The sequence below is a fragment of the Triturus cristatus genome, chromosome 4_1, assembly GCF_964204655.1.
Source record: "Triturus cristatus chromosome 4_1, aTriCri1.1, whole genome shotgun sequence".
NCBI classification, from domain to species: Eukaryota; Metazoa; Chordata; class Amphibia; order Caudata; family Salamandridae; genus Triturus; species Triturus cristatus.
The window spans coordinates 1,126,751,794-1,126,777,001 of record NC_140585.1 but is presented as its reverse complement, the minus strand read 5'-3'; the positions used below and the strand labels follow the sequence as shown (position 1 = coordinate 1,126,777,001).

At 43.3% G+C, this 25,208-nt stretch overlaps 1 protein-coding gene across 2 annotated transcripts in view; it reads right to left on the bottom strand.

Annotated features, from left to right (window-relative positions):
• The window catches only part of FAM3C (FAM3 metabolism regulating signaling molecule C), a 337,648-nt gene extending 316,637 nt beyond the window's left edge, over positions 1-21,011 (bottom strand). Inside the window, exons 1-2 of one of the 2 annotated variants that reach the window (XM_085654178.1) lie at positions 20,898-21,011; positions 20,342-20,396 (exon numbers count right to left, since the gene is read on the bottom strand). In XM_085654178.1, coding sequence (XP_085510304.1) covers positions 20,342-20,396; positions 20,898-20,996 — 154 coding nt within the window. In that variant the 5' untranslated portion in view covers positions 20,997-21,011. Of the gene's footprint in view, positions 1-20,341; positions 20,397-20,534 lie in introns of both variants that reach the window. The other variant, XM_085654179.1, reaches the window with a different exon arrangement.
• Positions 21,012-25,208: the final 4,197 nt, after the last annotated feature.

Below are 25,208 nucleotides of genomic sequence, written 5' to 3'. Positions count from 1 at the left end.
TACCAAACCTTTTGGCAGTGGACCTGATCCTCAGTAGAGCCAAGGTCATAGGCACCCCTCTTTATTTGTGCTTCCTTGATTTAAATGCAGCGTTTGACGGTGTCCCGTGCGGCAGGTTATGGACAAAACTCCAACAGTGGGAAATCCCGCCCAACATCTTGAGAGCCATTCGGCTGCTATAATCAGACAAGTGGGTTAAGATAAAGATTGGGGATGGTACCCACTTGTTAAGAGAAGTGAAAACATCAAGCGGACTAAAACAAGGTTGGGTTTTAGCACCTCTTTTCTTTAATCTATATATTGCAGACCTCTCCGTGGAATTAGATGTCCCGATATCTCACGCCGGAGCCTTGGTGGCCAACCACTGTCAAATATTCTGTGCGCAGACAACATGCTTCTGCTTAGTAACACCAGACTAGGCCTGCAGGGATCACTGAACTGCCTTGGATCATGTTCAGAGGACAATGAGCAGGAAATAAATCGTAAAAAGAGTCATCTCACTTAGTCGCCGCATCTTAAATCAACGCAAAAGATACCTTAGAGGAGACATAATTGATGAAACACCTGCATATGTGTATTTGGGAGTCAAGAGAGATGCAAGGGCAACATATGGACCCCAAAGAAAGGCTTTTAAGGGAAAAGCGCAGCCACTCTACAATGCTAGCAATGCCCCAGAATGGATCTTATCTCAAAACATAGGTAGCAGTTATAAAGGCTAAAATGTTACCGTCCCACTCATATGGATCAGAAATAATGATAGGCGCACAGGATAGCCTCTTTGACAAAACAGTGATAAGATCTTAGAAACAAGCCTTCCGGCTAACGAGATCGGCATCGCCCGCACAAGTCAGGCTGGAGTTCTCACTGACAAAGCAGTCACTTGCCAGGTCTGCAGTGTTTGTTAAATATTGCCACAAACTGCAGGGTACACTGGCTAATCTAGTCTGACATCAACCTCCAAAGGGAAATGGTGAATATAAAATAATACCTAAAAAAAAAGCATTGAAATGCTCGAGCGGGGCGACCTATGGAACCTTAATATATCTGGCTGTGCTTTCAGAAGAGCAGTGAATTAATCCATTAAAAAGCAAAGTTGGATGGACGATAAAGACAAGGTGCCCAAAAAGCGTTTCCCCTCCTAGAGGCCACTAACCCCTTGAAGATTAAACCGAGATTATTGGCATTGTGATTCGGTGATGTTCAAACCTTAGTCTTTTTCCCAAAGTAGACAGAAGATGACCAAAGCGGAGACCAGAAATGCCGCCTATGTCATCAAACAGGCTAAACATTGCAGCATGTCATCTGTATCTGCCCTGCTCTGGTCCTACAGCGAAGAAGCCTGCTAAAAAAAATAATTCAATGCACTAGGGATCAGGTCCTGTGGTTAAGCTCTAATTGCGTCATTAGATCCAGGGCACACAATGCTTAACATTTGATTGGTACAGTTCTTGGACATTTTTAAATCACTAGCCAAAGAAGTTCTATGCACTCGGGGGGGGGGGGGGTTTGGAGGTCAAGATGGACAGGGAAGGCCCATGATAAGAACTTTTGAAATCCACTTACACTATGGCAGGTTAATAGGGACTATGTAACTTTGTTGTTTGCGTATCCCGCCAAGTTGGGAATCAGCCCGACAATTCCCCAAATGTTCTTATGATCAAATATTAGCATTTCTGCACGTTTTACATACATTTGCACACTGTATAGGTCTCCGTCAGCCTTACATATCAAATATTACCATTTCGTTTACTTTCTGCGTAGTTCTGCACATTGTATAGGACCCTGCATTTCTGTATTAGTGCGAGCCAGTATAGGATGCCAGACAGAATTAGGGCTATTCGGCCTGCCTTCTGGCCACTGACCAAATAAGAAAGAAGATCTACACAGTTGCACACTATCTTGAACATGTTGGCAACATTTGAACCAGCCAAATTGCTCTTTCTGTGTAATTTTGAACATCGTATAGGCCCCTGCCATTTCTGTATTAATGCAGTCCGTTATGGGATGCCAGATAGAACTAGGGATATTCACCTTGCCTGCTTACCAGTGACCGAATAAGAAAAAAGATCTGCACAGTTGCACTTTGCGCACTGTTTCACACATACAGGCAACATTAGAGCTAGCCAAATTGAATTTGTGTATCTTGACTGCATGTGATTGATTAGTCTTTTTATCTTATGTATTGTGCCTTGGATTTTAATTTTTTATTAGGTTTATGGTTTTTATTGACTAATAACACAAATATTTACTATTACATCAGGTTTTCGAGTAACACCGTATCTCCACATGCTAAAAAAATATATATTGTGTAATAGAAGTCTGAAAATGATGCAGCTATAAATTAAAACCACATTCCTAAAAACCATGGACACAAAAAAAGCCTTATGGTTGTGTATTTATTTTCCATAACTCCATCCTTTTTCCAGCTAAATAATTTTGGAGCATTGCCTTGATAGTAGGGCAAACCATTACCAAGTATAAATCAGGATGTGGGCCAGGTGAATAAATAAATAAATAGCGCCAGGAAGGCGACAAAAAAAATCCTCTAAAAACTTCAACAAATTTAGCTTTGCCTTCACAGCGTAGGCAAGTTTGAGATTTGCTAATTGCATTTGAAAATAAGCATTGGTGTAACCGAAAGGTCTCACCTATACAAGAGAGATTGGCTCTGCCAATGTGATTTAGCCATGTTTTACACCTGCGTGGCTGCTGTTCAGCATGGCTAAATGTTAGTGGCGTAGATGTAGAGTAAAGTGATGTAGAGTGTAGAGGCATGGATTCAGGGGCATACAATGCCACGTCGTAGAATGCAGTGGCATAGATTGGAGTGGTTCATAGTAGAGTGAAGTGGTGCAGCGTGTAGTTGTGCAGAGTAGCGTAGAGCAGCAGTGGCACAAAGTGGTGTGATGTGGAGTGCAGTGGCGTAGAGAGCAGAGTGGAGTAACGTAGAGCTCAATGGCAGAGAGTGCAGTGCTGCAGAGTAGTGTCGTAGAATGCAGTGGTGTAGAGTTCACTGGCATAGAGTACAGTGGTGCAGAGTAGAGTGCAGTGACAGAGTGGAGGGAGTAGAATGCAGTGGCACAGAGTAAGCTGCTTCAGAGTAGAGTGAAGCTGCGTATAGTGGAGTGGTGCAGGGTAGAGTGCAGTGGTGTAGAGTGTAATGGGGTAAAGGGGTGTTGAGTGCAGTGGCAGAGTGCAGTGGTGCAGAGTAGAGTTGCGTACAGTGCACTGGCGTAGAGTGCAGGGCTGTCAAGTAGGCTTCGATCTAAAAAGAAGGGTCTTAGAGGTGAGTGTTGCTTAGTAAATTGCATTGGCGCAGAGTGCAGTGGCGTGGAGTGGCATAGAGTGGAGCTGTGCAGAGTAGATTGGAATAACCTAGACTGGAGTGGCAAAGAGTGCAGTAGAGTCGAGTGGAGTGGTGCAGAGTGGAGGGGTGCAGAGTAGAGTGCAGTGCCGTGGTGCAGTGTAAATTTGAGTGGCGTGGAGTGTGCATGGTGTTGTAGCACACCGCCATTACAAGCAACACATTTTCCCTTGAAATGACCATGACATTTGCACAGACATACAGTTTTACTAATAAAACTATACACCGGACAAACGATAACGTGTGGAAATGGCATCACCTACTTTATTGATTTGACCATATTAAAGTATTTGTTTCCAACCCAGTTCAGAATTAACAAAAATGTGCTGCATTTGTGGATTCATAATAGAGATATATTCAGACATATTTGCACAGTTCATGCAAACGTTGTCTGCTATAGAACAAAAGTGTTGCTACTGCCAGTGTCCGGCAAGATTGTCGCATAAATCCTCAATCTGAAGTCCATGAAAGGAAAGTAAACACCAAGCTCCCAAAGAAGACAGAGCCTGACATTTAACCTCTGCCTTTGAATGCAGAGCAAATGTACAAAGATAAGAACAAGATTTAAAGGCCTATTTACAGAAAGGAGCACTTGTAGAACAATACAAGGGGAGTTGGTGTGAAAAAAGCTTTGCTCTTTGGGAGGGATGAACACACCTTGGACAGCCTAAAACAAATAAAGGTAGTAAATAAAAAAGGCAGGAAATGTGAGTTCCAAACCACAAAGCCAAGGGTAAGCAACGGGCAGAACACATTCCCAGGAAAGCTTTCTGAATGTCCCCAGGATGTCGTTAGCAAACCAGACAGCTGCACTGTCTGGTAGACATCGACCTAATGACCTCCCGCATTACAGAGGAACTTTGCAAGACGGTAAACAAAGCACGATCTCGGGTGGGAAATACCTCCTGGTAACTTATCCAGTGGTTTAACCCCTTGGGTGCCAGGCCTTTTCCCCTCCTGTGCCTGGCGCTTCCCTAGTGGGTGGGTGTCATGACGAGATAGTCTCGTCATGGGCACAGCGCGACTGTGCTCCATGACGAGACCATCTCGTCATGGGCACAGAAGAGGTTAAAGTCATCTTCAAACTTAATGCCACTAATACTGTCCAGATATGCTGGGCCGGCTTCAAAGCATTTCAACACATGGAAAACTCACTTGAGAGGTCCCCTTGGTTGCTAAAGTTTCAGAAATCAGCCACTGTATTCTCATTTTGTCTCCCCAAAGAAGAAAAAGAAATCAACACAGCAGCCATGTCAAACTTGAGGGGAGAAACACGAAAATCAATATCTTCCCTGAAGTTCAAACATCTAGCACTCTGCTTTCCCCTCCTTACGCTGTATGGCTGTGTGTGGCATTTGCTACCATGTTAGCAGGGAATAGGAAGGAGTCTCCAATGACCAAGCCTGGAATTTGTAGTTGTATTTTAGTTAGTGAGAAAGGTCTGGACACCACAACCTAAGCAAACTGCTGAGAGATTCTCAGAGATATTTTCAGGCACTCTACAAGAGGAGTCATACCATAATTAGTCTTCCAGCAATTGTTGAGTGTCAGAAATTATATTATAAACTTTGTATGTGTGGTTCTGGAGTAACAGGAGATTGTAATCTAACCTACAAATGTAGGTTGGCTGAATTATCGATACTCGATTCTTTCTACTTCTACACTGGTTGGTTCCGACGTCGAGAAAGTCACTCAGAGACAAAAACAATATCTGTCCCCTGGAGAGCCTTACCTTACTTGCTCACTTCTACCTTCCTTTGCCTACTTGCAAGAATTACAGCACTAACATTCATAACTCATTTTTCTCTCCACCACCAATTACAGACCTATGCATTCTGGTTATTTATCTGTAAAATGTTAACTATTTGCACAAATTACCATTAGACTAGGTATTCCAAGAGTTCCCAGTTATCTTCTTAACTCCCATCCTCATCTTGTGTCCCACAAAATATTACCAAGCTTAGTAGCACCTATCAGTATCCAGCAAAACAATGTTTTGCTTCTCTGGCTCACTGATGTCTCTCTTGACACCACCTAGGTCAGCCACAGCAGTGCCAGCGCAAGTGGTGAATCGCTCCCCTTCTCTTCCAGGTATGGATGAGTAACAGAGAAATTCAGCCCTCTACTGATCTTGTTGTAAAAGACGTTGTCTTGAAAAATGCTAGTGTCAGTTCCCCACAAATAATCTAACTCCAGGTCAGTCCACAGGAAAAGGAATTTCAACTGTAGAAAAAAGGACTCCCCCACCTACTTGCAGCCATGGTCACAGAAGCTCTGTATCCACTGCCACATGACAAACGGTTGTTAGTCATATCTTGTTACTTTTTCCAGGTGGTGCAGTACCTGCTGCTGCAGAAAGGCTTAGCCGTCATTTCATAGCCATTCATCCATGCACGTGAGGAGACCTCAGAGATTGAAGGGCTCAAAGTTCCAAGAAGCACAGCGTCTCATCTAACCAACGCATCTTCTGCTCTGAAAACCTCTTTTTAAATAAAACAAAAGATCCTAAGCCCCAGTGGTGGCTAGGGCATGAGGTGCAACCCCTGACAAGTGGATGACATTCAATGCTGCAGAGAGGAAGCATAATTGTACCTTGGAAAAAGTGAAACTATCATGATATTACGTTTTGTACAGTGCCGATTTGCCAAAGATGGGGGTCACTTTGGGGCAGCATCAGATCAAGGAGGCTAGATGGTCTAATCATTTTCATTGGAGAAATAGTCCGGTCTTCATCATATTCAAACATTTGATGCTGGAGAAGCTTCCGAGCTTAGAGTGCATAGCAGTCAGGCTATTGCAGTGAGAACTCAAAGGCTGACAAGGGACACAAACTCATCCACAGGGGTGGAGGACTAAATATTTCCTATAGAGGTCCAAGTGGTTCTAGAATTAGTCAGTGCTGGGGTATGCAGTTAAAATGAGTGTCCTTCGGCACACTAGGCAGGCTGGACAATGCCCATTTCCTTGAAAAAAAGTGTTTGGTCAACAGGAGGCAATCCGGGAAGGTCAAGCCTGGCTCAGAGTTTCTCCTGCGAACCTCAAAAAAAGGATACAATCCAAATCTGAACTTGACAGATAGCTAATAGCATTCAAAGGAACGCCTACATAGATACATATAGTTCAAAAGGAATAGCCATTATTGAACTGACAAAAGAGGCTGTGTAGTGTAGAAAAGTAATGTTCTTTTAATAGTTGGATATAGAAAAAAAACCAGGAATGACACCGTGCTCTTATTAGGACATTAGAAGGTTGAGCTCGCCACCAAAGAAAATGGAGTAGTACAGGGCCATCATCAGCTGGTATAGTCCTCATGCTCCAATGCTCCACCTTTTGTCTTTCTTGGTATACTTTTTAAAGTATAATATTAATTGAATGGAATGTTCCAATAGTTTTATAGCCCTTCTGCCTCAGTCTAATACCAGTCATTAAAGGCCATCTCCCTTATTATAGGCATAACTGAGTCAGAGCTTTTAACAACAGCATAGCCATTGGCTTTGAGCTACAAGATGTGATATTCAAGAATGGCTGGCCTAAAGGAGAAGACCTACATTTTGCAGTGAGCCAGCATAATGGGTGTAGGCCACCAGAACCAGTGGACCGAGAGGAGTACAAGAACCAAACCTCAAGGTGGTTCAGGAAAAAGTTTCTATAATGTTGTAGCCTTTAAATTCAGCTCCCTGTGAGGAAAGTGATGACATATCGCCCAAAAACAAAGACTGATATCATGGGTAGCCTTACGATCACATCTGACAGGGATACGAATATCATCTGTATATGAAGACAATATGAACAAATTCGAAGGTCTGAGCAGACAGAGGGAAAACGTGGTAAGTAATAATGGTGACACACGAGCTGCAGACAATTTGCACTTACTCATTTCTCCAACTTCATCACTGCTGTACACAAGTACAGTTTCTTCCATCGTTCTAAATTTTGACCTATCCTCTGCAATAACCCTCCTGTTCCCCTCACGCCGCTCTTCTCCCTTTTCTCACTCAGCAACACTGGCCTTGCTGACACCTGGTTCACGTTTTACTTCTCCAGCTACTCTATTACTGTCACCTGGGACTTAAAGATATCTGCGCCCACCCCACTTCAAGCAGATGTGCCATCTGATCAGTTATTGACACTCTTGTTTTCACACTAGCCACCACCTCTCTCAATGACATCTCTTTCGGCTTCTCATTTCACCGCCATGATGGCGAAAACCCACCCAGATCATTATCTTTCCAGCTCGTACACCTTTACCTGAAGGCATGCATATCCAGCTGCCTCACCCCCATCTAACACTGAACGGCATGACATTAATATCATTCATTTTTTTTTTTTTTTTTGGTAAAAGATTTTATTAATTTTTCACACCCAGGGTCCTGAAGACCAACATTACACATATGACCAGCAGACGAAGAATCCCCCCTCAAAATACACATCAGGAGAAATCCGTTCCACTGCATTCCTACCCTACATCCACCGCCCCCTCTACCCCCACCCCCCCCCAGTCGGTGTGCCCGCAGTAATTCCTCATCAGCCACCTTCCATCTGGCCCTATGGCCTGAGACGTCCCAGCTCCGGGCAAACCCCTGCTAGTATTCAGCCCGAGAGAGAGGGCCCGCCGTGACCTCCCTCCACAGCCCTGTTCCCACCTGCGCTCTTCAACCGATGACATTAATATCATTCATGCTGAACTTTAAAATCAAAGTTGTACACGTTCCCACCTACAATGCACACACACTTTCAACTAGCAACCTTTGTGCTCTATTCACCCATTTAGGAGGATGAAAGTACCAATACAGCCACCACACCAGTTGCAGTTACTTAACATACACAATATCGGCTCACTGATACCATTTAATACAACAATTATCACTTACGAGCCTTCAGTAGATTTTATTTCCTCCACTATTAATCCAGCTGACCTGCCCGACTATTCCTAACCCCTTGTAGAAAAGTTTATAATCTTTGCTACCCAGGCTCTATCCAACCCTCTAAATGTACCACTCTATTTACCTCGGAGTATGAACACCAGACTGCCAAGAATATGGCCTTATGCAGATCACTACTGTGAGTATTCAAATCAATAACCAACCCATCGCCAACTCATCAAGCTGCACACAAACTTAGACCTTTACCTCCAGGCATGCGTATCTAACTGACTCACCGCCATTTGAAACTGGATGGCATTGCAGTATCTCATACCGAACTTTTCTGAAACATAAGTTTTATGTTTCTCCTCTACTACACACTCCCCTTTCACCTCCTAAGCATATCCTGCCTCTGCCTACAGACAACATGCATTGGACTATTACCAAAAATATGGCCTTATACAAATTATTAGCAATCAATTTCAAAACTTACGTTTTATACATTACCTCCTGCACAGCACACATTCAGCTAACGTGCTCTCTTCAGCCCATCTATGAAGATGGAAGCTTTCAGTGCTAATAGTGCCACAACAGCACTATTTCAATTACTTGGAATATGCAATATCAGCTAACTCATAATATTGAATATAGAAAAAACACTCACTAGCCTTCAGTAGACTTTAGTACTGCAATATTACTTCGGTAGGCCTCTAAGACTATTTCAATACACTTCCAGAAATGGTTATAAACTGTGTTCCTTTGCATTCCTGCTAAGCACATGCACTCCCCACCTCTGGGTATGGACACCAGGGACATTGACTAACCACCAATCAAATTACTAATATCAGTATTCTAAATCAATAAACAACTTTGCCCCTACCTAAATCAAAAACCACAATCTTAGATCACCAATCACAATACCAATGTGGAGGCCTCTTACCTGCGAGCCTCACTTCACTGGAACGCCTCACTGTCTGTCATTCGTGAACCAGGCTTGTTACAGGAGTTCAAAATTGCACTCAAAGGATAGTTGTTGTAACAAAACATAATAAGCATAGCCACCCGTTACTGGTCCTTACTGTGCCTTTTGATTTTCCTGAAGATAGTGGGAGGGTATGTTCCTTTATTATGTGTCGAAACAAAAGTTCATCTTTCTCAGAGATTACAATTACAACTAGACTAGTGATTAAGTGAAGCTCAATCCAATGCATGAGCCATGACTAAATATAACAGGCCTAACCGGGTCAGAGAAAAAGCACATATAGGAGGAAAAATATGCAAAAGGTGTAAGGTAATACATTCAGTAAGGACACAGAATACAACCTGCCATGCTAGTTGTCTTATTTTGTAGAATCTGTTTCATTGAATTGCATACGTGTGGGCAAAGACCTTTAGTATGATATAGGAAAAAATAGGATACATTTTGTGCAAACACACACAGAGTTAAGGCCTGCAACTTCTATGCAGAAGTTTCAAGTTAAAAGCAGCTTTAGGCCTCATTAGAAATACAGGCCCAGGCCTCTGCACGAGAAATAGGTCAGAAAAATGCATGTTACAAAGGACATTGAGTTTAGCAGGTCACACAGTTCACTGAAGTGTCAGAAAATAACCTGCCAGGTCAGGAAATGGCCTGCAGTCACAAAGATAAGCTACTGCACGAAGCGTAGATCATATCTTCTTCCAGACTCGGTAAACCAGTAGTGTTTTAAATGTTGGAACTACAAAAACCACAAACCACAAGTCCATCTGCTAGAGAGGCTGAGCTGGAAGGTGTCAATCATGTCTTTTGCAATTGTGTTACTAATGCATGCACACATAGATTAAGCACACACACAGGATGGATTGGCCCAGGTGCAAGTTTTGCCCCTGCTCATAAGTCACTTCAGTTGAAGATCACATGTCACACTTACACGATGCTAGGCATGATGGATGAAACCACAGGTCAGAGTTCAGATAACCGTGGGAAAAAAAGCGTTAGGCAAAAATATAATCACTTGCTTCACAGGAAAACAGATGTGTGTAAAAAGTTGTTAATAACGTTTTAAGTATGACAGCAGGAAAACCACTGAGAGGGTTTCCCCCAATATGAGATGCGAGGGCCATGTGGCCCATATCTATATGTGCTTTGTTTTCAGGAAATTGTTGTTTGTGCTGATTTTAATCTACTCATTTGTGACGTACATCCTATGCTTGTGACTTTTTACTCTTGTGGTTTGGAGGAATAAATACAGTTGATTCTAAGCTGGGGCAGAGACATTGAGTTGTATCTCCCTTGAGGTGAGCTGATCTCTCCTGTAGTGACTGATCCTCACTACAGTATTGTAATAAACCCATAGTCTATTGTTAACTTGTCATTCTGGGTGTTTCTTTAATAGATATATTTTCCTCTAACATTTTGGCGGAGTTCCAGCCAGGAGTTCCACTTCTTCTCACCTGGTGCCATGTCCTGAAATTCCTCCTGTCCTCTTGAAATGATTTGTGCAACTAAGAGAAGGTAAGAAGACACCTGTTGTAAGGTCTTTCACATTTCTCTGGGACGGTAGGAATTGGGAGTTGGCATTTTTAAAAGGTGAGAACAGTGCGAATTTCGTTCCTTTTACTGTACAAGTGACAGGTTGACAATAGAATGTTATAGGTTATTATTTTTTATTATTTCTATGTTGAGATGCATGTATGCTTTAAGAAGGACTAGAGTTCCGGTGGGCAGTCCGGAAGGTACTAGGGGACCTGACTCAAGAAGTCAGAAGTGGTGTGGGTAGAGTACTTGAGACTGGGTAACCAGTATATGTTCTAAAAGGCAGAACCGTCAAGTCATCCAAGGTCTTAAACCTGGAAGTCACAGTTTGTAGTTACAGGCAGTGAGGGTCCTCCTTGTGAGTCCAGGAGAAGTGACCAGCAGTAGTGGTTTTTGCCGTAGTACATTATTTTTGCAATAGTAAGTAGTTTTTGAATAGTAACTAATTTTAGAATCAATGAGTAATTTTACAATATATTAACCTGTGTATGTAAATATGAATTGTAGTGTGGCCACAATTTAATGTCATATTGTAGTTTTATGCTTATGTTATGTAGTTAGGATTTCACATTTTGTGAGAAATATTGTAGAATTCTAGAAAAGGATTTTATTTAGACAAATGTCTCAAGGGGACTCGGGTAGTCTACCACAACAGGTCCCTGAATTAATTGTCCATCTTTATAACAGTAAGGTTGTAGGCTTTTCTAACCTAATAATCCCTAATGGGAGAAATCCTTGAGCGCCTAGGAATTAGCATTGACACCATTTCACCTTAAGGTCTAAGGACAACATACATTGATGTAATAACATTAGATACTTTAGAATAGTCGATAATTGTTCCAAAGAATGAATTGGAAAAATGTTTAAAACATCCTACAGGGACATAGATGAATATTTTGAGGGTATATAGCAGTTATTATTTGAGAATATTCTCTTAACGCAGTACTCCGTACATTAAATCTGCATTATAAAAGTATGTCATTTTTAGTGATTGCAATCACATTTTGATACGAATATGAAAGTAAAATTATTTAGAGTCTAAGACATTAGTTGGACTAGTCTCTGCTTATAGTTTAACCAGCCAAAAGAAACTAGATTTAGAAGTATGTATGAGAATAACTAAATTGAAAGGGAAACAGAATAACTTTATGTTAATGAAAAGTATGCAATGAGTAGGAGACGGGTGGATCTCCAGGATAATGAGAAATAAATAGAAGGATGTGATCATATGAAAGAATATAGGAATATACAAAGTTTAAATAAATACAGGTATTAACTCAACAGGCCTACCTACCTGTCAGGGGCAGGGTGGTTTTGGAGGTTGGGGAAAGAGAGGTGGACGATGTATTAATGAAATAGATATTGATGCATTGTCCAGTGTAACCTCTATATTCAAACAAAGAAACGGTCCTCCAGAGTGCCATGGGGTCCTGTAGAACACCTGGTTGAGGTATACTCTGAAAACAAAGACCAAATAGGACACAACTGTACAGAATGGCACAAGGCTACTAAATACCATACATACCTATGGCCCCAAGAGCTTGGCAGTTCTCCCATTCAGAAGAGAGTCAGAGGCAGATCCAAGGGCAGTATAAAGAAAAGCCAATCACAAAAACAAGTAGGAGATGCACAAGCCTAGAAGAGGCCAAGAGGCAGACCACAAAAGTAGCCAAAGCCAGAGGGTTCTAATGATAATAAAGCAGAAGAAGGGACATTGGGAGAAAACAAATGTCCTCCTCAGTTGACTCGCATCAAGATAGCCAAGTGTCATAAAGACAACAAAACTGTCTGCTTTGAATATCCATTTCAGATACAGGCGATAATATCTATGACTGGGCAACATATACTCTAGATGAGTGAAGCCAAACACAAGAAGACCCCATTTCAGGCAGTGTTGTATATTTTGTAGATGGGTTTCCACAATAGATTAGGACACAGGATTGAGACACACAGGTGCAGTAGTGGTCAAAGCAATGTTGCATGACTCTTCAGATATAGTGCTGATACCAGACCAGATAACGTTGTCACCTTATTTCTTAACTAGGGTTGCTGAACTAGTAGCTTTAGTGCCAGCACTTTAACAAGGGAAAGGGGAAGCAATAGCCATATACTTTGATTTTGGCTATGTCACTGCAATAGGGCAAAATGGTCCCTTAATAAGACACATACAATAGTTTTGTTAACTAGTAAAACATTGCCACCTTCAGACCCATTGGATACACAAAGACAGGAACAGATTTAATATATAGAAAGATACCCAAGCATTGCTATTTATAAGCCCTAAATCAGCTACATTTCCCTTGGCACACTGCTAGAAACAACATGTCTCTCTAAATACGCCAGGATTGGTTTGTTTGCAACTTACATGAGATGACCACAATGTAGAAATACACCTGTACCGTGTGCCAGCAGGGTTCATTAAACCCCACCTTTAGAGTAACAGTTTCTACAGTACTTGAGATTGAGAGCCCTCCACTGGGATTAGGGCCAACTTTAGGGTGGTGCGACCGGTGCCACCACACCGGATGCTGGTTTCAGGTGGGGGGGGGGGGCGCAGGTTCCAAGTATATTGTGATTTTAAAAGCATTTTCTAACATTCCCTGCCTCAGGCAAATCACAAAGTATATACAAAGTGCATACAATGTGGATAGGTTGGTGGGCAAGTTAAAACTCATAATATATAGCAGTGAGCTATTGACTGTCATCAAGGGGCTGTAGAGATCGCACAAGATATGGAGAGTTAAACTTTCTGTTCAGTCTTTTATTTTTCTAAATCTTGCAAAAAAGTAGAAATAACGTTTTATTAATAAAGAGAACTCCCAACCATGGTATCACAGTTCAAACGCTGAGTTTGTACTTCTCCAGATCAAGCGCTCTTAAACTATACTGCCTATCAGTATGGATAACATGTAACTCATATATCTTGTAGTTCTCTGTCTTATGAAACATTTCTTATAGACTGATTTACACGTGTGACTGATTGTCTCTATGTAATGTGGGTGTGGAGTGTTTTGACACCCTACCCTGGTATGAGAATTAATTAAATGCATCTGAGAGAGAGTGTTTATGGAGACTTAAGGGGCACTGTTAAGGGTTGGTAATGAGGGAATCAATGGCAGCGGTTGTCATTGGAGAGCGCCAACAAACATTTTCACACCGGGTGCCACCAGTGATAGAGCAGGAACTCATGTCCATTGTGATGCCAAGTTTGCTGCTAATTTTCTGGTTGGTGAGGTAATGCTCAAGTGGGGCATGCCTGAGGAGATTAGATTTGGTTTTGGCGCACACATTTCTTTCAATAATATCTTCTCCCATCTCACCACTTTGTTAAGAATGATAAACTCTTGTTAGCTTACCACCCCCAAAGTAACAACTTTTTGGTATGCTTAAATGACCTCTTAAAACACACAATAAGTAAACTGTGTGTAACACTGGAAAATAAATGGGTGTACTGTCTCCCATTAGCACTGCTCACCTCGAGAAAAACCTCTGGTCAGACTACCATTTGACCCCACATCAGATAGTGACAGAGAGAAGGATGAACATCATTGAGCTACTAACTAGACAATGTATGTTTATTTGTCTCACCTAACACAAGTGTCAAAGTTCGACTCTAAACAGGGTACACTGTAGCGGCCATGCGCGTCAAAGCCCCTCCAGATTATGCCCCTCCACTGCATGACTATCAGACATCCTTGCCGTTGGAAACTCTTAATTTGCATTAGAAACTGTTCACCAGTGGAGAGATTCTGACAGCACAGTTGCTGCAGTGAAAAATTTGCAGCTACAAGCGATGGATTTCTTTCTCACTCCAACATCTGCCTGACCCTAGCTGTGTCATCCATCCCTTTGGACACCGAGCAGGAAAAAGAGGGGGGACAACAGGAGAAGCAACCGGAGTAAAGCCTCCCTCCACCACTTCAACAAGAGACATTTAATTTAAGACAGTAGAGGTGAAGTAACCTCAACTGCAATACCACTGTGGGCAACGCCGACATGCAGGGGGGCACTGCCAACCTGATGGACCACTTTTGTCAGTACGGGAACCAGCTCCACATGCACCTGACCCCGAATTGGAATGGCCTCTTTGACTGTTTACACACCCTCCCTGGTGATACCAGCAGTGAACTTCTCTGATTTGTATGACCATCCCATGCGCTGTCTAAGAGACTGTTTCATAATCAGCGGAAGAAAAAGCAAGCAGCAGAATACTATGGCACTGCGGTTTGGAAAAACGGTCCCACAGAAACACAGACTATTCAATGACACATGTGGTCATAAGTAGCATGGTGGCAGTAATTGGTGGTTGCCACCAAAGGGTTGAACCGGGGGGTGGGGGGGGGCTAGGCCCAGATGCAGTTTGCAAGCCCCCTGTGAGCTCCCCTGTACTTGATTTTTAAGCAGAACCAGAATAAAGTTGTTAACGACAGCCATGAGGGGTGTGTGTGCGCAAGAGGACAATGGGACATTGGCTGAGGCCATTCAGACATTGCATGATCTACATAAGAAGATGGCCGAAGAGGGGGATGCTCCGGATGAGTGGTTCAAGGGCTGGTTCGATTGGGTGCCGTCCTAGATGTCGGGGTTGTTCAAGGCCTTGTTGCCTCCAATTGTTGTATTGCTTTTGATGTGCCTTGTATTTCAGAGGATACTGGCCTGTTGCAAAAAGATGACAACTAGTGCGGGAGGAGCATTCTTGATCAGGAAAAACACCACAGATGTCTTAGGACAGAGTGTTATATATGAGAAGATTCCCTTTGAGGATGGGAGATTAGGAGAAGAAGTAGTTGAAGAATCAACTAGAGGGGGGAATGATATAGGAAAAAATAGGATACATTTTGTGCAAACACACACAGAGTTAAGGCCTCCAACTTCTATGCAGAAGTTTCAAGTTAAAAGCAGCTTTGGGCTTCATTTGAAATACAGGCCCAGGCCTCTGCACGAGAAATAGGTCAGAAAAATGCATGTTACAAAGGACATTGAGTTTAGCTGAATTGAGCAGGTCACACAGTTCACTGAAGTGTCAGAAAATAACCTGCCAGGTCAGGAAATGGCCTGCAGTCACAAAGATAAGCTACTGCATGAAGCGTAGATCATATCTTCTTCCAGACTCGGTAAACCAGTAGTGTTTTAAATGCTGGAACTACAAAAACCACAAACCACAAGTCCATCTGCTAGAGAGACTGAGCTGGAAGGTGTCATGCTAGAGAGACTGAGCTGGAAGGTGTCAATCATGTATTTTGCAATTGTGTTACTAATGCATGCAAACATAGATTAAGCACGCACACAGGATGGACTGGCCCAGGTGCAAGTTTTGTCCCTGCTCATATGTCACTTCAGTTGAAGACCACATGTCACACTTACACGATGCTAGGCATGATGGATGAAACCACAGGTCAGAGTTCAGATAACCGTGGGAAAAAAAGCGTTAGGCAAAAATATAAACACTTGCTTCACAGGAAAACAGATGTGTGTAAAAAGTTGTTAATAACGTTTTAAGTCTGACAACAGGAAAACCAGCAATATGAGATGCGAGGGCCATGTGGCCCATATCTATATGTGCTTTGTTTTCAGGAAATTGTGGTTTGTGCTGATTTTAATCTACTCATTTGTGACGTACATCCTATGCTTGTAACTTTTTTCTCTTGTGGTTTGGAGGAATAAATGCAGCTGATTCTAAGCTGGGGCAGAGACATCGAGTTGTATCTCCCTTGAGGTGAACTGATCTCTCCTGTAGTGACTAATCCTCACTACAGTATTGTAATAAACCCATAGTCTATTGTTAACTTGTCATTCTTGGTGTTTCTTTAATAGATATATTTTCCTCTAACAAGTGGGATATTTAATGAGGCCAAAGAAAGCTATTAACAGGGTAAAGGAGAGAGACAGTGTGCAAGAGGAACCAGTTATATTTTAGGGCGCTAAATGAATGTTGTAACAAGGATGTGGTCAGGGCTACAAGAGAAGCACAGAGACACCAATTTTTCTTTGGGATTGCATCACATAAACTCATCAGGTTTCACTTGTTTAACCCACTATAGATGTTGCATTCTCAATCTTTTTCAAAGGACATTAGGAGAAATGTATTAAGGATATTTGCCTCCACTGTGTGGCATTTAAGGACAGTCAATATCAAGTGGAATTTTAAAAATACTGAGAGAATTTAGGAAATCTTAGGGTTAACTTATCAACCACCATGCGGCATGGAGAGTACCAGTTTAAGATTATAGTACATCTGGTCACTTTCTATGCTTTTGTGCCAGTTTTTTTTTACCTTTGAGTTGCTGCAGGGAGAAGGAGAGGCAATAAAGCATGTGGGCAATGCGTACCTGTAGGCACTTGAGAAGATTGATATCCCTCCATCTACTTTTACTTGGGAGGCTAACAGAGAATCAGCAGTAACTAAATAATACAAATAGTGCGATAGGGAGGCTGGTGCCTCCGATAACGCCATGTGCTTCCCCTCTGATTATACCAGATTTATTAGACAAATGGCATTTTTCAATGCAATCAGCATCCGCTCAGGATAGTTTAAGATCTATATAAAGTGGTCCTATGACAGCATGCTAATCACCGTGGAGGAAAGGACGTGGTAAAGCCAATGGGTTGGCCTTGGTAAGCTGGCGCAGCGTTTCTTTTTTTGTATTGCAAGCATATGACACAAAAAAGAAAAACAAATACGTGCCACAACCAAACTTGGGGGTCATACACATGCAATGCAAATCTGAAATAAAACATTTAAAAAAAGAATTATTTCATAACATTTTAATAGAAAAGAAAGGCCGAGTGCATTTAGAACAGGTGTAAAAAATAATTTTTAGTTTTAATGCACAACAGGAAAATACAATTCTTACTGGTGCGAGGAATAGGTACTATCAGATTTAATTTACTGTAACCTGAAGACAGAAGCTTCTGCCTTACTGAACAAGTCAGGGTACTGAGTCTGGTGATACCTCTAATTAGCATTTCCACTCCAACTGGATTCTTTACCAGCTGAGAATTACTCCAGTTGGATCTGATCTAATAGAGATCACAATAATATTATTTAAGGAAGGTACATTAGACACATCCCAAACACTGGTAAAGGAAAGCGATCTCCATAAAACATAGTTCTTGGAACATAGGGGACTAAAGCCATGGGAAGCCTGTTTGGGATGACAGACTGCAAGTCTCCATCCAATGCAATAATACAATTCCTTTATACCATGGGGAATGGCAAAAAGTTGATTAGTTGACTTTACAAAGCCACTTTATAAAACACAGGCACGTCACTGGATACCCTCTAAGACAAAGAGGAATGTGAGCGAAAATGGGCCTTTAATGATGAGGAATGGCAACGAGCTCTCGGTAACTTTCATTAAGTATTCCACAACGCAACATTCAAACATATATATTTTAATTTCCTAGAACCACATATAGGAGTAGTTGATTGCACCAGTGGTCCACCGCTGATTGTCTGCTATGTCACGAGTCATAGGTAGGGTTCATGCACACGTAGTGGAACTCCCTGAAATCAGGAAATTGTGGCAGGGAGTCACAAGTAAACCCTCAAGGATAACTAGTCGCACAGACATTCTTAGCTCTAAAGGATGTTTATTGGCAAATCAAAAGCCCTAAAACAAATAAGGCTATGTTGACATTTCTAGATTTATCACTGCTTCTGGAAAGACCTGCTTCTGGAAGATCCGTCACCCACTGATGTCCACATAGCACACAGCCCCACTTAACTGAAGCACATATTTGGCACTGCACAGGAGAGAATTAAGGGGTTCGAGAACGTATCCAATAGCTAAACAATGGAGCGTATTGATAACAGTTCTCTCTAGGAACAATAAGGATAATAATATGCATCCATAACACCTGAATTTGCAGTCCAGTGCGAGAACAGACAATGTTTAGTATAGTCTGAAATGAAGGAGTTATTATGCTGGCTCAAAGGAAATTAAGGCACCTGAAACATACATAATTTTTCGTACAGGCCCACACAAATAAAAGGAATGCGCAGTGCAGTGGGGCCTCATGAGTTATACCACCACACCCATGTTATTACAATGATGTTGCCAATAAGATTATATGGTTCTCCGTAGATTACAGTACACCACACCAGCAATGTTTTTTGTTTTTTTCATTGTTGTATTTAGGCTATAAGGCTTCTCTGGTCTAATACGCTGTACAATATAATAGCAACAGTACCAAATGTTATGACTAGATAAACAATAACCACATGACTATTAAACATATGACCTACAATGCTTAAATGGAAAAATATATATAATAAAACTTTACTGCAACCTGAAGACACAGTTTAAACACACAAGGGTGGCAAAAGAAATAATGGAAAGGAAAATTGGAAGTAAAAAAAAAACAAGTGTAGGCCTAAATGCTTTTGCATTTAAGCGCACTTTTTAGGCGGACGTGCACATGGTCAGGCAAAACGTCTTACCCCGCTGCCCCATTCTATGCGCTTTGATTGGAGAAAGCAAATACCGAATGACCGTTGAAGAAAAAAAAATGGAGTATTAGAACAGGCTCAAGCTTTATATATAGTATGTATTTTTTTATATATATTACATGAGGCTTGCAAGACACTTTGGGCCATATTAACAAGCCAGGCGATAAAATTATCGCCGCTTTAGCGGCAGAAAACTGACGCTAAAACGGCGATAATGGGCTTGATAATATGCTCTATGGAATTCGAATTGAAGCCCCTTTTAAATGTGAAGGACATCTAACATGGGCTTCAATTGGAATTCCATAGAGCATATTATCAAGCCCATTATCGCCGTTTTAGCGGCAGTTTTATGCCGCTAAAGCGGCGATAATTTTATCGCCTGGTTTGTTAATATGCCCCTAAAGTTGTGGTTGAGGACGACCTAAAACAAAACAACTAGAAACAATACAGTTCTCTGCCTTCTGATACCAGGCAAGCGGCGACAGAGCAACAGGAGTGTAAACGCAGGAACTCTGATGTGGTCCGTAAAACCAGACAAATAGACATGGATTTCAAGCCAACTCAATCATTTTTTCGTGTACAATACACAGCAAAAATAAACCCTCTTACTCAAGATGGAGACCAATATTAGGGCAGAATTTAGTGTTTTTTTTTACTAAATTTTTCTGAGCAAACTATTTTGCATCAAGGGCGTTATTTATAAACTGGGTAAAAAATAATCATAATGATGGAAGACACAGTATGGCGGTTAAGGCAACTATGTGATATAACAACCCGTGCCAAACTGAACAGAGATAAATTTGCAGACGCACAATACAAGTTGATCGCTGTCAAATATTACGCCCTTCTTAAAAGTGTAAAGTTCAATTCCGATCCCTGGGCCAATAAAAGTTTTCCAGGGGACTGGAATTAAGAGTTGTGATAATGGTATTTTCCACGTCTGGTAAATACCGTTCCATATTTCGTCTATCTTTTGAGCAGTAACTACGCGTCCAAATAGAATTAAAGGTGGATCTAGGACTCGTTTCTGTCTCACGATGCACGATCTCAAAACAAAGTAAGAAGCTACACAAAACATATATAAGTTAAACGCATTCCAAAATTAATTCTAGAGAGCGTAATTAAATATTAAGGTATTTCGAGCTTACCTGCTACAGGTATTCTCATTCTTGAAGCTCTAACACGTTCGCGTTCAGGAACCACCTAGGTACAATACATACAACTATTAATACTGTAGTTAATAAAGTATGCTTAGTATATGTCTAGCGAAGGCAAACCTGCATATGCAAATACATTCGTTCTGGTTAGTTAAAAGTTTAGAAGTAACATTTTTATGCATACCAGAGGATGGCAGTCTAAGGAGAAACTAGGTCGCGGTCAGATCTGCTCCTGAGGTACAAGTCTCTCCTTCAAAATTAAAAGGAGAGAGATTAACGAGGAAGCAAGCATTTGTTACGAGGGTGGGACTGCGGGAGAAGGCAGCATGTAGCTAACGCAGAAAAAGAAATCACGGAGAGTTCCTGGCGCAGAGAGGGCAGTCACTCTGGGGGCCACTGACAGACGTCTGTCATTTCCCCAAGGTCCTTGTGGTGGGAACGAGGGGTCGAGAAAAATATAGAGACACAAGCTCTTAAAGAGCGAGAGAGCTCTGGAGATGCTAGACACTACTATGGAAAACGGCTGTTGAAAACGTCAGACACTCACCACCAACCCGGAACCAGCCAACACAGGTAACCTGCGCGCGCTGACACACACAATGCGCATGTGCGGCGAAGTTCTTTCACGCTGAGTACTAGTACGCATGTGTTAAACAAGAGCGTCGGTTCGTACTACCAAAGGATGGCTACAGGACATGATGAACCAGCGAGCACGAACTCGCGCATGCGCCTAATAGTAGCACTTACATTTTGAAGAAAAAGGACAGGAAGCAGCATGAAGAAATAGTGAATCAGAACCTTGTGTATCCAATATGATAAATATTACTGGTAAGTAATAATCAGTATAGCTGGACATGCCCGAAAATTCACGTGAAGAGCCGGAGCCGAGCCAGTGGTCCGGCTTGGCTCTAAGAGCCAAAACACAAGCCGAGCCATCAAAAGAAGGCTCTTTTGAATCCAGCTATGGCTACCAAATTCTGGAGGAAAGACCATACTCTGTTCTCGCAGTATATTCAGCCTGAAAACCATGTCTTGTGACATACCAATTTAAGATTACAACATGGTGCAGTCACTTTGCCGCCGACCGCAGGCCCCGCAGGGGGCCACTACAGCGGTCGGCGCCCTAGTGCCGCCGGGGCACCGGTCACCCCTCCCCTGGCGGTGGGGACGCCGGCCGAAGTCCCCCTCTCCGTGTACTAGCCGGATGTGACGCACAAGGGCGTCACTTCCTGGCCCCTGTGGGGAAGGGGAGGCTATTTAGCCTTCCCCCACCCTCCTGGCGACCTCTTTGTCGCCCTGTACGCCGCAGTCGCCACAGGTCGTCGCTTGGTCGTCGTGCTTCTTTACTAACGGTGAGTCTTGCTGCACCCACTCCGCCCCGGCCCTGTCCCTGGACAGTACCAGGTCGACGGGGCCCTGTGGCACGGATTTGCCACGGGCGGAGGGGGTGCAAGATCGACGCGCGGGTGGTGATTTAAGAGGGTGGTTGAGGCGGTCCGCCGGCGGCGCTGGTCAGCACCGCAGGGGAAGTAGCCCTTAGCGCGCGAGATATGTAGCGGGACCGATGCCCGCACTCTCCATCCTAAAATTTGCCAAAAATTTTAAAATTACGGAATCTCCTTGACGAAGATGTGGGCCGTCGGCTGCGCTGCCGCCTCTGGTGCGGGACAGCAAGTTTCGAGCCTCGAGGTCGGTTCCTCATGCTGTGATCCTAGGCATATCACTTAATCCCCCCGTGCCCTGCGTGGGCTCCGGGTGTGGCTTCAACGCAGGGGAAGTAGCCGTAAGCTTTCATGGCTGAAGCTCCAGGGTTTCAATTTCTGTAGGTTCAGAGAGAGCTCTCCACCAGCCGGTCACATGACCGCAGATTATGCGGAGGCAGGTAAGGAAGCACCTTCATGTTAGTCAGCTCCAGATACCACCGGGGAAAGGTATCCAATTAGTCAGAAGTGGATAGGCGAAGGTTTTGTTCCCACTAGCACAGGAGCATTTATGCAGGGGTGCTGTCATTCGCCAGGCTAGGAGGTTAGCTTCTCTATTTCCGAACAATGGCCGAGTATGTCACTCCCTGTCCTCTCATTCAAGTACGGGCTAACTCTTGGCATGTTGGGATACTGGAGCAAAAGGGTTATGGGACACATAGGCCGTGTAAGAGACGTTCTCTAGATCAGTTTTCATGCCCAGGGCCTGCCTGCATTGCCACTGGCCAACAGCCCCCAGTGGTAAGTATAAATGCATTCTCACCCTGGTAGTTACAACCCAAAGAGAGGCGCTGGGAGACGCTGATAGACAAGTAACAGCAAGGGTGCCGAGTAGCAAAATCAGTAAATAGGTTTAAGAGGGGTGTCTCTAGCCTTACAGCTGTGTGAAACAACTATCATTTAGAGGGGCGCCCAGGTGAGAATGGGGCACTTCTTAAGGTCCGGATGACCACTGCGGTTTGTGGTACCTCCCACCTGAACCACTGGTAGTGTACTGGAGCTGGCAGGATACTGATACTTGTACCTCGTTTGGTGGGGTTGCGGTCAGCCAACATAGTGTGCTGCCGTCCCAATAATGGGGGTAACAGTGCGTCAAACACAATGGGACACTATGTCAATAGAGCATTTGGCACGCCCTGTGGGTAACAAAAACTAAACTTTAACGGAGCAGGTAATTTGTCCCCCCCCCCATTGACACCCTCTTATCTGGGAGCATTCTAGGATGGGTAAAGTAGGACTTCCCCAATCCGTAATGCTTGGACCATGCCGCAGGCAATGCGCACTGCTTAAATCAGACAGATTCGCCAAGCCAGTATGCCTGGGGGTTTCACCACAGAAGGAGCTGAACGGGTATAATTCCCATAAGGGATAGGGGATGCATGGCAAGGGCATGAGAGTTCCTTGCCCAAGGCCACACACTTCAGTTATGAACCTCCGGGTCAGGATTTAGCAAACAAAGGGGACTGTTCTAAGGTAGAACCCCTTTCGCCAGAATAGCCAGAGCAGCCAGGCGGGTGGGGGAGTCGTCACCTAGCTAGCGGGCTGCGGTCCCATAGTCGGGCACGCAGGTTTTTCAGGCGCACTCAGGGCTTGGAGAACGACAGCTAGGTGAGATCAACACATAAACGGGCCTGGGGGTCGGCGGCCACCCCGCACAGAGCTGGCTCGAGGCTGAGGCGAGTGAAGCAGTGGAACTTTCAAGCATGGGGGTGAATTGCTCTTGGCACAACTCCCCAGGCCTGACGTGCCTCTTGTTTCAGCAGACACTATCTGACCCAGGATAGCGTCTAGGGCTTTGGGATATAGATTGGGCCATCTATGACCAGTAGGGACGGTTCTCTTTTATTTGGAGTGCAGGAAGCTCTAGACAGGAGAGGTTGAAGGTAAGACTACAGCGGTTTGGTGGGGGGCTCTTGCGGCGACGGTGGCCGCCTCCAGAGCTGTGGCGGAGTTACAGGGCGATCTGGAAGCAGGCCGGTACAAAGGGTACCTCTGCCTAGCACCATAGGGGGTGCCAGAGCCAAATCCGAGGAGCCTCATGGGAGGGTCCCGGAAGCCGTGTCGGCGCCCCGCTAGTCCTTCGGGCGGTTGTGGGCCTGAACAACCGGGGGTTTGCTATGCTACGCTCCGCCCCAAGAGGGGGGGCGTGAGTAGAAGTCAACAACGGCACGTGATCCTAGAAAAGAATCACCTGGATGGCAGCTAAGGCGGGGTTCGCTCCTGCGCTGCCTGGCTCATCAGGCGGCCCAGTTGGTTGCCTGCCCTTGGATCGCCCGTAAGATAACCCACCCATTACATATTGTAATATGTAATAAACCTGCAGCAAATTTAATCAACTCAACAGTCTGTGTGTGTGTTATTTGGGTATGCATTATGGGGGAGGAGGGACAGAGGATGCCCCTGGCGGTACTATGACACAGCCCAGGGCATGCCTGCCATTCCACTGCGTGAACTCCACAATAAAATGTACATCATACGCATTTGTATTGTAAAGCGCTCCTAACACCCTTAGGCAATGTGCGCTATGCAACCCTGCATAAGTACAATTTATAATGTTCAATAATATTTTATAAATATGTTCATTTTGAGTACCACAGCGTAGTGGTGTATGGGACTAACTTTCACAAGTCGTGAGTCATGCATTTTACGGCTTCCAAATACTGTTTGAAGATCCAGCTCTTCTTCCAGGGATATAATTAACAAAACTGCAAGATTGTAGTTTAAGTTGCGGTGAAAGCTTTTCTTTTGAGGCTCAATTTCACTCTTGTAGAAGGACAGACAGGGACCCCCTTACACCAAAGGAATAGGGTTCAAATAGTCAATTAGAGAGTGAAAACTTCCTTTGGGTTAATTTCAGTGGTTCATACACCTCAGAGAACACACAATCATCCAATATTACTCACACACTACCCTGATGGGGGATCCAATCGTCAACCCAAGGGCAAAACTAAAAGGACATTTTTGCAAAAATATATAACAATGTAGTCTTCCAATTTAAAAACAAGTACATGCCGGTATATTTACACAAATTAATAGACATTCAATTAAAAGTTGATAAGTTTACACATTTTTTTTGTTATGACCACAAACGTGCATAATATCAATAATTCTACACACAGTATTTCTCAATGCCACCTAAGGCGCAACACAAAGTATATCACTGAATAATTCATATACAGGAGCAAACATACAAAATACATGACAGAGTACACACAAAAGCCAGTACAATTTGTCATGAAAAGGTACACATCCGTGTATAGCACATTAAAAACTGGAATACGAAAGAAAGTGCCCTATTAATTATCTGCAGTTCCAGTTTTTACACTGATTGTGTAAAAAGCGTTGACGCGTTTCGATGGGTAACTTTCAATTAGACC